This window comes from Vespula vulgaris, chromosome 25, assembly GCF_905475345.1.
Source record: "Vespula vulgaris chromosome 25, iyVesVulg1.1, whole genome shotgun sequence".
In the NCBI taxonomy this organism is placed as follows: Eukaryota; Metazoa; Arthropoda; class Insecta; order Hymenoptera; family Vespidae; genus Vespula; species Vespula vulgaris.
This window is the reverse complement of record NC_066610.1, coordinates 1,968,886-1,983,885: the sequence shown is the minus strand read 5'-3', so window position 1 is coordinate 1,983,885 and position 15,000 is coordinate 1,968,886. Positions and strand designations below refer to the sequence as shown.

Sequence of the window (15,000 nt, the reverse complement as noted above, 5' to 3'; positions counted from 1 at the left end):
TTCTTCCGGTGCAGCTTTAATGAATGTTTTATCTATCTCTCTATCTCTCTCTCTCTCTCTCTCTCTCTCTCTCTCTCTCTCTCTCTCTTGTGCGCGCTGGCGCACTTTCCCCTTGCTGGTCGCGCGGTGAAGTGCGTCGTTGCGTAAACGCAATGTCGGAATCGTAATGTGGAAAGGTCAGTGTCTTTCTCTCACCGTGACGTCGTACTTGTATGTATACGTATATATATGCCGTGTGTATGTATGTGTGTATAGGTTGATATGTAAGAGTGAGTACGTGTGCGTGTGTATTATACGTGTATGCGCGAGCGCAAAACATCGTGTAGCTGCTGATCTTAAAATATCTGCACCAGTCTGCTAAAGTGAGATGGAAGATCGATTTTCCCTCTCTCTCTCTCTTTCTCTCTCTCTCTTTCTGTCTGTTTTTTTTATTTTCTCTCTCTCTCTCTTTTTTTCATTATGGTTATTACCGTTCGTTCATGGTCTATCTTCGATCGATAGTTTCATTTGGAGAGAAAAAAATTGTTCTCATTGTTATACGTGATAGTCGTTTATTTGTTATTTATTATTTTCTTTGTTATTATTGTTGTTATTTTTTGTTTATTTTTTGGTGAATTATTCGTCATTCGTTTTCATTATTTTGCGATGGAGTTCTTTCTGTCGAGTAATAAATCGATTTATTGTATGTGTATATATATATATATTTCTTTATATTATATAAATTATATGAAAGGTATATATAATTATAAATAATAAATTATTATAAATTATTATAAGTAATATCGATTACGAAATACATAACTTTTTTTTTGTATTTCTTATTTCACAAAAAATTTTTTAAATTCTACAAAAAAAAAAAAAAGAAAATTATTTGATAAAAACGATATGAAATTTTTGATCCTAAACTTTTAATTTTATAACATTATAAGGTGGTTAAGTCAAAAGTAAATGGTTCGATCAATTAGGATCGAGGTTCGTCTCTCTCCCTCTCTCTTTTTTCACTGTTGTTGCCGAGCAACCCAAGGGCTCTCTTTTTGGATTAGACCATAAATCTGTGAAAAGAAACAAAAAAGAAAAAGAAACAGGATATTACCCGAAGGCTAGGAAACAACAACAGCAGCAGCAGCAGCACTGAGCGAAAGAGAGAGATAGATAGAGAGATAGATAGATAGATAGATAGATAGAAAGAGAGAGAGAGAGAGAGAGAGAGAGAGAGAGAGAGAGAGAGAGAGAGAGAGAGAGAGAGAGAGAGAAAGTCATTGCAAGCCAATTGGAAATGTCTGGCCCCATAATTAGGTTATCCCAGTTGGTCTAATGGGATTACCCAGAGAACGTGATCGTGCAATTTCCTGTAAGCCTTCCCAATCCGCACCCTAGAGTAGGCAAAACGATATTTTCAATTTTTTCAACAAAACCGATTTAAGCCTGATTTCAAAATGACAAAGTGATAACGAAAGCAAAAGAATCTGAAAGCTAAAGCGAAAAGAAAAAGGCAAACTTAAACCAGAGTACCATCATTCGACCCAAATTACTTATTATTAATCAACCCCTATACATACACACATATTGGATATAAATACGTTTTTCTAATTTATCAATTCATTCGTTCGTTTGTTTGTTATTTTTCATATCAGCGGAGTTGCGGTTTCGTGCGGGGAGTGTAGCAGTAGCGGTACAAGTGACATAACCGAGCCAGGCTCACCGTGTAGTACAAGTAGCGACGAGGGTGTAGCAATAAGAGGAGCATCGGCAAGCCCATTACCAAGTTTGCCCAAGCTGGCGCCGTCCTCGCAATTGGGTACCAGGCCCCAGTGGCCTTGGACCCCGCCATTGGCGGCAACCGCTTGTTCAACTTACAAGAGACTGAAAGGTGAGCCAGAAGCAGGAACATTGCCGAGGTCCGGAGCAGCTGATCCAACTTCCCGTGGATCATCAAAGGCAAACAGTAACAAGCCAGTTGGTGTTATACACCATAACGAATCCTCGTCCCAAGGAAAGATAACGGAATATTTTAAAACTCAGATTAAACCGCAACAACCAAAAGTGAGTTTACCACATTTTCGATATTAATTAATATTTCGTTCATCATCATCACCATCATTGTTGTTGTTGTTGTTGGTTATTTATTAATTTTGTTGATACGTTTGAAAAGCTTAAGAAGACGTCGGAAACAATGTCGGTACTGGTTGCTAAATCTACCACGGAATTTCGAAGGCCACCTACCGTGCAAAGGAACAAAGGTGGCTTAGCCAAATACCTCGGTACTGTTCCATCAAATCCTCGTACGACAACAGCTACCAACGATTGGGAGGTTCGAACTGTCAACATGTCGCCGCCGCCGCCTAACAAAAAGACACCTACCGTTATTGTACCTAGGGCCAATGTTAAAATGGAGAAAAAATTAACGAAACCCCTGCCAAGTTTGCCTATATCGAACGATGTTCTTAAAAATATACCACCCTGCAAGATATCCTCGCTCAGGTAACATTCTCTAAAAAAAAAAAAAAAAAATTGTTAATAAAATTCTTGACGATCAAAACAATTTTGTTTTATAGGCTTATCTCGGAAGCAAGTCCAAACCCAATGAAAACGTGTTCACCGCCGTCTAACAACCCAACAGCTAATCCCCCAGCAACAAACGATTTTAAGGGTTGCATCCTTTCCTCTAAAGCGCACGTTAACGAGAACAATAATTTAACGAATGGTTGTAACAATTTGATCGGCACCATACGTTCCCAGAACAGTCAGGATCCATTGTCGAGGTTATCGCCAATTGAAAATGATAACTGTCAAACGAAGATATCGTCATCATCGGTAGCCGATGAAGAAGATGTAGAAGAGGAGGAAGAGGATTCCTCATCGAGGAGCAGCGAATCGAAAACGCATCATCATTCACTTTCTCCAATATTATCAGCACCTACAACGATACGTTTCCCAGCCAGGGCACCCGAAAAGGATAGGTCTCAGCCAACTGACAGTGGCATTTGTCGATGGGACAAATGCGAAGCTAGTTTCGAGTCTAGCACCGGTCTTCTTGAACATTTGCAGGTTGGTAATTGATCATTATCCATTCCGCAGATTATTTTCTTTCGGATTATTATTATTTCGTTTATTAATTATTTTCAATCAGGTCGCTCATATCAATACCCAAACCGGTGGAGACAATTTCGTCTGTCATTGGTTAGGTTGTAAGGTGCAAGGTAGAACGTCCTGTTCGAGAAGATGGCTGGAAAGACATGTCCTTTCACATGGTGGGAACAAACCTTTTCGTTGTATCGTCGATGGATGCGGCAGTAGATTTAGTTCACAGGTATAAACACGTCCGCTGGGATTATTTTTAATTTTTGGGAGTATTAAATGGGGTTGTTAATTTTGCGTTGGTAGGTATGCATATGTTGGTTGACACGTACTAATAATATGTTTAACCTGTGTTCTCTGTTCATTCGAATATCATGATGTCCATACACGATGGGAAAACATCCTGGTCAGACGATGCATGTCTGTCAGTCTGTCTGTCTGTCTGTGTGTGTGCGTGTGTGTGTCTCGTTTTTCAATTGTATCTTTTTATACCTTCATATTCCCTCCACCCAATCACCTCTGATTATCTTCTTGGGTAATGTATTTTACGTTGAAAACAAAAGAGAACAAATGTCAGACCAGATACACCAATAACAAAAGGACAAAGACTTTCTTTAACAATAATCCACCTCCCACCCCCATCATTCACTCTCATTGAATGTGTTTATTCTAACGCAGAAGTGATCTTTAGAAATTCGTGATTATTATTTAAAAAAAGAAATAAGAACAAGAATTGTGTTCATGTTCAGATTGGCTAACTAGTTCACTCTATTGGGTATACACTGTACTGTTGTTGTGCGGTATCAGTATCGTCATTGTTAACGTTCGATTTGCAAAATTAACTGCGGAATATAAATTATACCTAAATTATTTATCCATAAAATTAAATTTGTTGATTACGACCAATAACAAAAATTGTTCCATAATCAAAAGATAAATCTGGAGGATGAAAGAAAAGTCTTTGATCCGAATTGTCCCTGGTGATTCCCGACAAGTTCCTAAGGTGTTGGTATTTTCCAGTGACAACTGAAACCTTGTCATCCGATGTACAAAACAAAGCATTCCAGGTTCATAAAGTTAGGGACTGTCGTTATTGTTGTTGTCCTTGTTGTTTTTGTTGTTGTTGTTGCTATCATTGTCATCTTCGTTCATTCCGCAGAGTTAAAAATCATCGTCATTGATAAAAAATCTTCTCTGCTCGCGAAATTTTTCTTTGTAAGCTCGTAAAGAAAACAAATACCGAAAAACAAATATCAAAATCGAAATTTCAAGTCGGGCCCTTTAAATAATATCTTTTTTTGGATGAGGTTATCTCTGGAAAATGCCGAATTATGAAACGACCTTGATACAAATTTCTTATTAAAATTACTTTACAGACGACCTTGGAGAGGCACGTTAATGGTCATTTCAATCAGCCTGAAACAAGTAGTAGCAGCGGTAGAAGGAGTTGCGAGAACGGTGGAAAACTCGTTAGGAGAAATGGAAAGAGATTGAGATACAGAAGACAACCATGGTCTGGTAAATAAACAAAAAGTGATTTGATTCGTACGAACAAAAAAAAAATTTATTTATTTTTTTTTTTCTGAAAATAATCATCATGACTTTCTGTTTTTTTGTTCTTCGAGGCAAAATTGGCAAGAACGAAAAGGATTGCTTGTTGATAATGTTTTTCTTTTTTTTTTTGTTTCATTTTCCCCTTTCATAGCACGACTTTTTGATTATTTCGATTCTGGAGTCATGGAAGGTCTTCAACATAGATTATTGGAGCTGGCTAAGTCAAGAACGCAAGGCCGGTTAGCCGAGACGCCTGGTGACTCGATGGCCCTAACTAGTCAAGTAAGTCGAATACTCAACAAAAAATATATATATACATATTCTTGTTAATAAACTTTGATAATAATTATCATTGAGTTGGGCTTGGTCTTACCTGGTTTCTTTATTTTTTTAGGTATTAGCAAGAAGAGTAGAAATGGATGGGAAGATCAAAGTCCTGCTACGATGGTATCCTCAGGACATGTAAGTGTTCTTTTTTTTCGTCCTTTTCATTGTACATCAGTTTACTTCAATAATCGTATCAGAAGAAAGAATTTAAAAAAAAAAAAGAAAAAAAAACAGGACATAACCTTCTCGATCGAACATAACCTTCTAATCAATTCTTTTTTTATTTAATTTTTACAGAGAACCGGACGAATGGGTATTAGAATCTGAAGTACAAAGCACAAAACACGTAGGGATACGTAAATTAGCTGGAAAAAATCCTGACGAAGTTAGTCTAGCGTTATACCCAGCAATGTGCGGTGGTATACCACCTATAACAAGAGTTAAACAGCGTCGAAAACCAGTTAAGAATTCGTGATAATGTCTCGTTATGAGGATTATTCAAGGCCAATAAAGACGACTGAGAAAGAGAGAGAAAGAGAGAGAGAGAGAGAGAGGAGAGAGAGGAGAGAGAGGAGAGAGATAGAGAGAGAAAAGGAGAGAATAGAGATATGACAAATAAACACATGGACTGGAATATGTCCAGATAAATGTGTAATGATGGTTTAATGAAAAGGAGCCTGGATAGTGATAAAATATTATTGGACAACCTGGAATATGATGCCGCGGAAACGACCGATGTTAGACGAACGAATGAAGATTCGAATCAGATGACCAAAGCTGCTGATTCCGCAGTACAAGAAACTCGGAGAGCAATAGTAACGATTTACCCTAACGAACAAGAAGAAGAAGAAAGAAGAAGAAGAAAGAAGAAAGAAGGAGAAGAAAAAGAAGAGGAAGAAAATACATTCTAATATATTTAGCCTAAATAAGAAGAAATCCTTTCTTAGATCTCATGTATGATGAATCATGAATCATCGTTGAAGAATATAAGGATGTAGCTCGTTTTACCTGTTCGAGAAAGAGAGAAAGAGAGAGAGAGAAAGAGAGAGAGTGAGAGAGAGAGAGAGAGAGAAAGAGAGAAAGATAGTGAGAGTCTCTTTATCTTTTTTTAAGAGACTCACACATATACACACGTACGTACATACACACGCATGCACATATACACGTATACATATAACACACATACATAGAGAGAGAAAGAGAAAGAGAAGGAGAGAGAGAGAGAAAGAGAGACAGACATATTGAAAGATAGACAAAAGCGGCCTCGGAAGAGCTGGGCTTGGGCCTCATAAGTGCCTCACCGTGGATACGTTTTGTACTACACCGTCATTCGAGCAAAAATGGGATGAAGACGATGATGATCGATGATAATGATCGATGATGATCTATGATCTGTGATCAATGATGATGATCGGTGATTTATGATCAATGATAATGATCGATGATCTGTGATCAATGATGATGATCGATCATTTATGATCAATGATGATGATCGATGATCGATGATAAAATGTTTAATATCAGATGAAACAAGAAATGTTGAATATAAGTGATAGAAAAAGAAAGAAAGGGAGAGAGACAGATAGAGAAAAAGTATTATTACGACGACGAAACTAGTTAACGAGAAAGAGAGAGAAGAGAAAAATGAAAAAGAAGAAGAAAATAAAAATGGAAGAAAATATAAGGAGATAATCACTCTGGTGGCCTTAGGAATCAATTAATATCTAACACCCGGCCCCTTGGCACTTCCGGGCACTGTTACTACTACTACTACTAACTACTACTACTACTACTACTGCTACTACTACTGCTACTACTACTATTACTACTACTACTACTACTACTACTACTACTACTACTACTACTACTACTACTACTACTACTACTATCTATACTACTACTGCTACTACTACTATTGTTACTACTACTACTACTACTATCTAAACTACTATCACAGCTATAATACTACCACACGACTATTTATATATATGTATATGTATATGTATATATATGTATATATATATGTGTATGTATATATGTATATAAATTTTTTCTCTTTTTTTCTTTTTCTTTTCTTTTTCTTTCTCTCTTTTTTTTCTTTTTTTTTTTTTTTTTTTACACATACGAAAAAAATAACGAACCATCGTCTTAATCTATATTTAATAAATTAACGACCAATTGTTAACTCTGTAATTGTAACTGGGGAAAAGAAATGAACAAAAAGGAAGAAAAAAAAGAAAAAGAAAGGAAGAAGAAAACAAATGATATTGCATTTGATCTACCTCGATCTTTCGACTCGGTAGAAACTGACAACGGCGGAAATATATATATATATATGAAAAAAGAAAATGGCGGGAGAAGAGGAAGAAAAAGAATAAATAAAATAAAATGAACGAACGAATGAATTGAAACCGACGAACCGATGAACCGATGATAATGATTAATGATAATGATAATAATAATGATGACGATGACGACGATGACGACAATGATTACGATGATGCTGAAGATGATAATAATGACGATGATGATAATGATGATGATGATCAATATCAACATAGTGGATATTTCCTGAGAACAAAACGAATTTCTTTTTTTTTTTGAGCTGAGTGGGTTGGTTGATTGGGGGTGAGTGATGAAGCAAGTTCTAATGAGATGAATGAAAAGAGAGAGAGAGAGAGAGAGAGAGAGAGAGAGAGAGAGAGAGAGAGAGAGAGAGAGAGGAATATTAAAAACATAAAATAAAAGAAGAAAAAAAAACAAAATGGACGAAAGGTCTGTTCTGCCCGTTTTACTTCCCTGTACGCGGGATTTTCTGACAGTCTCTTTGAAACAAGCCTGAATAGTGCTCGGCGGATAGATTAGGAAAGAACGCGAAGAAAAAAGAAAAAAGAAGGATGGAAAGATTTTTTAATAACGCAAAACAAAGAATAAGGGGTTGGAAAAAGAAATGAGAGGAAATAAGAAATAGTAAGAATAGAATATAATCGGACGACTCGTAACGCCAACAAACGGTTTCTATCGAGAAATTCAAATCTATACATATGTACAAAATTGAAGTAAACGACGAAGATATGAAGTGAAAGAGAAAATTGAAAAGAAAAAAAGAGAGAGACAGAAAGAGAAAGAAAAGAAAAGAAAGAAAAAAAAAGAAAACAAAAATTGTATGGAACCTAAAAGGTATACTCGATTCTTATTTTTTTATTTTTATTTCTCTACACGAATAATCAACAATTGGATTGAGGATCAATAATCCATTTTTTTTCTTTCTTGTTAATTTTGCATCATCTCGAATTGTTTAAACATTCAAAAAGCATACTAAATATCAACCAAATAAGCAATATCGTCAAGTATACCTGGAAGGGTTGGGTGGTGGATGAATAATTTTTTTTTTGGGGGTGAGATGATGGATGGAGTTAAATGTTGTCCGGTTTGAAAATACTTCTCGATTACTTCACAGTCGCCTATTTTTATCTTTCTTCTTGCTGAGTCTCGTTCAGCATGATGGTGAGTCGCTGATAATGATAATAATAAATAATAAATAATGATAATAATAATAATAATTATAATAATTATAATTATAATAATTATAATAATAATAATAATATTAATAATATTAATATTAATAATAATAAATATAATAATACTAATACTAATACTAATACTAATAATAATAATAATAATAATAATGATGATGATGATGATGATGATGACGACGATGATGATAATGGATGATATGATGATGATGACGATGATGAGGAAGATGAAGATGATAATGATGATAATGCTAATAATGATGATAATGATGATGATAATAATGATGATGATGATGATGATAATGATGATGATGACGATGATGATAGATAGAGAGAGCACACACGTCATGCTGTACGAGTTTAAAACCTATTACGAGCTGTTACCTTCCCGTAATCGGGGTAAGATTTACGATGGCTGTGTTTTCAAATTTACCATGGGAGAATTAGTAGAATTTTTTGAGAAAAAAAAGTGAATGAAAAAAAGACAAAAGAAAAAAAAAGGGAGAACAGTGGTTCGACGTGGAATAGAGTTTTCGATTTTTGAATGGGCAAGGGGTGGGTTAGGAATGGGCTATTGGAGAAAGGAAAAAAAAAGAAAAAACAAAAATGAATATGAAGACCACAAAGAAAGAGAGAGAGAGAGAGAGGGATTAAAAATAAAATAAAAAGAAAGAGAGAGAGAAAAGAAATTTCCAGTTGGATATAATCACTATTTTCACTATAGGTCCACCAACAATATGGAGAAACGTGATGACGTATAAAAAGAAAGAAGAGGAAAAGAAAAGAGAGGAAGACGAAGAAGAAAAAGAAAAAAAAAATACACAGACAGGCACACATATAGACAGACATACACGTACACATGCATACATGCGTATAATTAATTATGTAGAAGTTAGACCATTTGTACAGTTATATGTGAAATGAAAAAAAGAGAGAGAAAAAGTAAGAGGGAGAGAGAAAGAATGTGTGAGATAAAAAAAACGTATGTGTGTGTGTATAACACACGCACACATACACACATCTAATAAAATACATGAACAAACGTATACACACAAACACACTCACACACACGCCAGCTAAGAAACACTGCCAATTTCGTGTATAAATTAAGAAAGTTTTTTAGGGGTTTAACTAAACGAGTCGCGAACAAAATACAGACGATTTAATCATTATTATTATTATTATTATTATTATTATTATTATTATTATTATTATTATTATTATTATTATTATTATTATTATTATTATTAATTATTATTAACTATTAATTATTATTAGTAATTATTATTAGTTATTAATTATTAGAAAATTATTATGATCGATCGTATATGCGACCCACCTCGTAATCTACTCACCTGCCATCCACCACTCACCCCATTCATCCCCTACAATTATCGCAAAATTTCACGCGCGATTTCTTTTCTTTTTTTTGGTCTTTTCTCTTTTTCTTCTCTTTATTGTTTTCTTCTTTTTTGGGCGAGAAAATTTTTTTCTCTTCTGCCCTTTTTCGAATTTCGCCAATTTTTTACCCGTGCCCCATGACGATGACAAGTTTTTGTTTTCTTTTCCTTTCTTTCCACGTACACAAACGTGAAAAGTAAATTTTCCTTTCTATCTCTTCTTTTTCTTTTTTTTCTTTCTTTTCTAATAAGTTCATGGGGCCTCCCAGAGAATAATTTACGTTTCGATGACGACTTAAAGATGGCCGGCTATATTCTTTGTATATAAATATATTATTAACGAAAAAATTTAGAAATTAGTTATTATACCTTCGCATAGAGCCGAACGCATAGCGCATATTGGAGGCCCTAATTATGTAAATAATTAGTCGAAATTAATTAATCATTATTCGTGTAGGTCGTTTTCTGCTATCTTGAACAGATTCGAAAAAAAGAGAGAGAGAGAGAATGAGATAATGAGAGAATGAGAGAGAGTGAGAGAGAGAAAGAGAGAGAAAGGGATATTAAATAATTATTAATAATTGTATAGATAGATCTCAACACACACACACACATATACATATACATACAAATCTATACACAAAAATATTAGAACAAAACTTTACACGTACATATATATACATACATACATATATATATATATGTATGTATGTATGTACGTATGTACGTATGTCTGTATGTATGTATGTATGTATGTATCTATGTATGTATGTATTAATGTATGTATGTGTGTATGTATGTATAGTTGAAAAATATATTTAACAAAAAATTAACACATATACAATACACAAAAAAACTATTGTGTACACGTACACGCTTACACGCAACATTACGCGCACGTAAGAAATTCATGAAACTTTTGGTAAGACGTATTTTTGGTTGAATTCTGGAAAAAAAGAAAAAAAAAGGGAAAAAAAGAAAAGGTAAAAAAAAATATACGAAGAAGAGAGAAACGAAAAAGAAAGAAAAAGAAAAAAAAAGAAAAGAAAAGAAAACGAAGAAACAAGTTCGAAGGAAATATAAAATTTAATGGAAGAGAAAAGGGTGCATCGTGTTCAAACGTCCTTTTTCTCTCTTTTTTTTTTTTTTTCTCTTTTGATATATCACTCACCTCTCTCAGGGACGGAGAGAAAAAGGGGGGACGAATTTTTTCGGTTTCTTTTTTTCATTCCCCTTTTTCTTTTTTTTTTTCTTTCTTTTTTCACAAATTCTTTTAATTGTATGTACATATATATATATTTTTTGTTATTTTCTCCTTCTTTCTCATTATTAAAAGTAACGCGTCACTGCCACATAAAAAAGAAAAACAAAAAAGAGAAAAAAAAACGCGCACTGCCAGTTGGGGACTGAGCACAGTAGCTTTATCATACGTGTACTCTCTATTTCTATGTGTATATATATATATATACGTACGGATATGATAGAAAGAGAGAGAAATATATATGTATGTATGTATGTGTATATATATATATATATATATATATATATATATATATATAGATTTTTCAGAAAATGAAAAAGAAAAGAAAAATGGCGCTGTTTTCTCTCGCGCCATTTTGTCGTTTTGTTCTCGTAGAAATAAATTCCTGTGACAAACAATTTTCTCCTTCCTTTGATTTACTGTTTTGTCTTTTTTTTTTTCTTTAACTTTAATTTATTTATTTAACCCATCGACTAATTTTTTTCACTTAATGTATCTTTTTCTTTCTCTTTCTTTTTTTTTTCTTGTTAAAAGGAGCCTTCAATAAACTGCCAAGTCCTTCGTAAGAACTTCGTTGATAACTAAATATTAAAAAGAGAGAGAGAACAAGAGAGAAGGAAAGAGAAAAAAGGCACTGCCAATATAACAAATAGACAACAAAATGGAAAAAGAAAAAAGAAAGAAGAAAAAGAAGGAGAGAAAGAGAGGTTAGGTCCTACAGGCGATATCCTCTATCTTTTTTATTCTTCGAATTTTTCTTTGGTTTTCTTTTGTTTTCTTTCGACTTTTATTCCTTTTCTTTTCTTCTTTTTTAATTTCACGTATTCTCACACGCACACACACAAACACACATATACAGACAGAGCAACTTATGTGTATTATTTTTTTCGTGGCGCGATCGCGAGCCGATCGGTCGACTAAATCTAAAAAAGCAAAAAAAAAAAAGAAACCATCTTGTTTACTTTTCTTTTTTTCCCATCGCACTATTTTTTTAATTAATTAATCAATCAATCAATCAATCAATCAACCACATCGTGCACATCGTTTTTCTTTAGATGTAATATCTCCTTTTGTTTTTCTTTTTTTTCTCTCGGGATTACTCAACAAGAAAATATCGACATATGTAATTTATTATTATTATTATTATTATTATTATTATTATTATTATTATTATTATTATTATTATTATTATTATTATTATTATTATTATTACTATTTTTATTATGATTATTATTATTATTATTATTATTACTATTATAACAATTACGATTATTATATAATTATTATAATTATTATTATCATAATTATTAAAAGGCGACGTTCGGTCGCTCGGTCGCGCTTGATCTCCTGATGAAAAAAAACGACAATTAGAGAAATAAAATAAAATAAAATAAATAAATAAATAAATAAATACAATGATTCTTTCGTCTTTCTAACATAATGATCGAAAAATGTGCTTAGGTTCATCTCTTTTGAGAAGGAAGAGAGATAGAGATAGAGAGAGATAACACGAGACTCCATTTTGAAAAAATTGAAAATTTTTGTTCGTAGATTAGAATCTAACCCCAACTATCTCTTAATTTATCCTCATTCTTCGTTAATTGAAATTAATTAATTAAATGATTTTTTTCTGTCTTATATTACTTTTTTTTTCTTTCGACCATTTTGTTTTTTTTCTGTTTTGATCTTCATTCTATTATCTTATTGGTCTATTATCTAACTGCCCAAACAGCGCACCTTCACTCTCCTTCCCCCACTACTCCATCCATTGTAATTTTTTTACTCGTGCACGATTCCATGCACCAAACGAATATATATATATATATATATATATATATATATATATATGTATAATATATATATATATATATATAATATACATAAAAATATGTAAATTTAAGTGAAAAGTTGTAAAGAGTTTTGTGTAATCTATGATTAGGTATAATTCATTATTAGTTAAGAAAAATATGCGAGCATGTATGTATGTATGTATGTATGTGTGTAAGACTTATTATTACGATTGAGTCCATTCTTTTCTTTTTCCTTTTTCTTTTTATCCATTTTTTTTTCATAAACCAAATCACAAAGGAAGAGAGAGAAAGAAAGATAATATTGAGTTTTCAATATGGCCGTTTGACGTCCATCTTAACAACGTTCGACTTTCAATATGGACGCTTGTCATCCATTTTGGTTTCTCCTCAATATTTAAATACTTTTTGATCGTTATTATAATTATTATTATATTAAAAACTGAGGAAGTAACGAAAAAAAAGAAAAACAAAAACAAAAAAAAATAATAACGAAAGAATAGAGAAAATGATTGTAGAATTTCGACGAGCGTATTGTACATATATACAGGTATATGTACAGACATACACACACACACACGCGTACATATGTAAAAAAAAAATGACACGAGTAATGGCGATCCGCGAATTGCGATCTTTCAATGAGGAGTCTAACTGATAAGATTTCCGTGATAATTGAACAAAGAAACGTTAAATGGGCGAGAGAGAAACAAAGAGAGAAAGAGAGAGAGAGAGAATTCAAAATAAAAAAAATAAATAAATAAAAGTGAGAGAGAAAGAGAGAAAGAGAGAAAGAAAGAGATAGAGAGACATATATAGGCTATGTATTTTTACTAAAATTAATGGAAATGGTTAGAAAAAATAGTTTGAACGCCGAAAAGGGATTACAGTAACGTGGTGATCGTAAAATAAGAAAAAAAAAGAAAAAGAAAAAAGGGAAAGAGAAAATCGCCGAAGCACACACACCCACATACACATACACACAAACACGTACATACACGTACGCAAGAAAGACAACAAAAAGATAAATAATAATAATAATAATAATAATTTGAAAATCTCACCAAAATGGCGCGCCATTTTCGTTTCCCTTTTTGCAAGTTCGCGTATCGCAATTCTCGCAATTTGAATTCATACTGCACGTCGATATAATTTGTATTTCTTTTTTCCGAAGGGTTCATTTGTTGATAGATACTAGTTTCTTTTATCTTTTTTTTTTATTTCTTTTCTTTATTTTTTTTTCGAAAAATGGACCCATCTTTGAGAAATAGAAAAACGTATATATATAATTGCTTTCTATAAATCAATCTCAAAGATCCTCGTAACAAAAAAAAAGAAAAATTGAAATTGAGGCGATGGAATACTTCTTCTCTTTCTCGAAAAATATTTCCCGAGGAAAAAAGGAAACAAATTTGGCTTTCTAGTTTTCAAGTATTGGATAATCAATTAATTCACAATGTAACAGTAATTTTATCGATCGAGAATGAAGAAAGGGAAAGGAAGAAAGAAAAATGAATAGGATTATGTTTGACCTTAACAGCAAGAGGAAGAAGTAAGGTTATCTAAAGAAAAAAAAAAAAAAAAAAAAGATAGAAAAAAGAAAAAAAGAAGAACGAGAGAAACAAGAAGAACAATCTCTTCCTTTTTTCTTTCTTTCTTTTCTTTTTCTTGAAAGCGCGACTTAAAATATTCTTTTCTTTTCACTTTTCGAGTTAAAACAAAACTTTTTTGCGTGCGTCCAAAGAGAGAGAGAGAAATAAAATAACAAAATGGCGGAATGAGAGTAAGAATTAAAATAACAAAATGGCAGAATGTGTGTGTGTGAGAGAGAGAGAGAGAGAGAGAGAGAGAGAGAGAGAGAGAAAGAGAGAGAGAGAGTCAAACTGTGTAAATAATTGATGTAACGCGCACGAGCACTCGGGCATTTTTCTCGAACGTGTTAAAAAAAGCCTATGAGGGCTATATGCATAGCTTATTACGAATTATGGTGTTTGCATTTATTATAAATTCTATGTAAAGAAGACAAAGACGAAGAC

The 15,000-nt window shown here is 33.0% G+C and overlaps 1 protein-coding gene across 1 annotated transcript in view; it reads left to right on the top strand.

Annotated features, from left to right (window-relative positions):
* Nucleotides 1-15,000, top strand: part of LOC127072328 (zinc finger protein jing homolog) — a 109,638-nt gene that overhangs the window by 91,104 nt on the left and 3,534 nt on the right. Inside the window, exons 2-10 of the mRNA XM_051012663.1 lie at nucleotides 1,635-2,043; nucleotides 2,153-2,481; nucleotides 2,556-3,048; nucleotides 3,131-3,310; nucleotides 4,455-4,596; nucleotides 4,784-4,914; nucleotides 5,027-5,094; nucleotides 5,257-6,985; nucleotides 9,220-15,000. The exon at nucleotides 9,220-15,000 is cut by the window's right edge and continues 3,534 nt beyond it. Of these exons, the coding sequence (XP_050868620.1) occupies nucleotides 1,635-2,043; nucleotides 2,153-2,481; nucleotides 2,556-3,048; nucleotides 3,131-3,310; nucleotides 4,455-4,596; nucleotides 4,784-4,914; nucleotides 5,027-5,094; nucleotides 5,257-5,434 (1,930 nt within the window). The 3' untranslated portion in view covers nucleotides 5,435-6,985; nucleotides 9,220-15,000. The remainder of the gene's footprint in view (nucleotides 1-1,634; nucleotides 2,044-2,152; nucleotides 2,482-2,555; nucleotides 3,049-3,130; nucleotides 3,311-4,454; nucleotides 4,597-4,783; nucleotides 4,915-5,026; nucleotides 5,095-5,256; nucleotides 6,986-9,219) is intronic.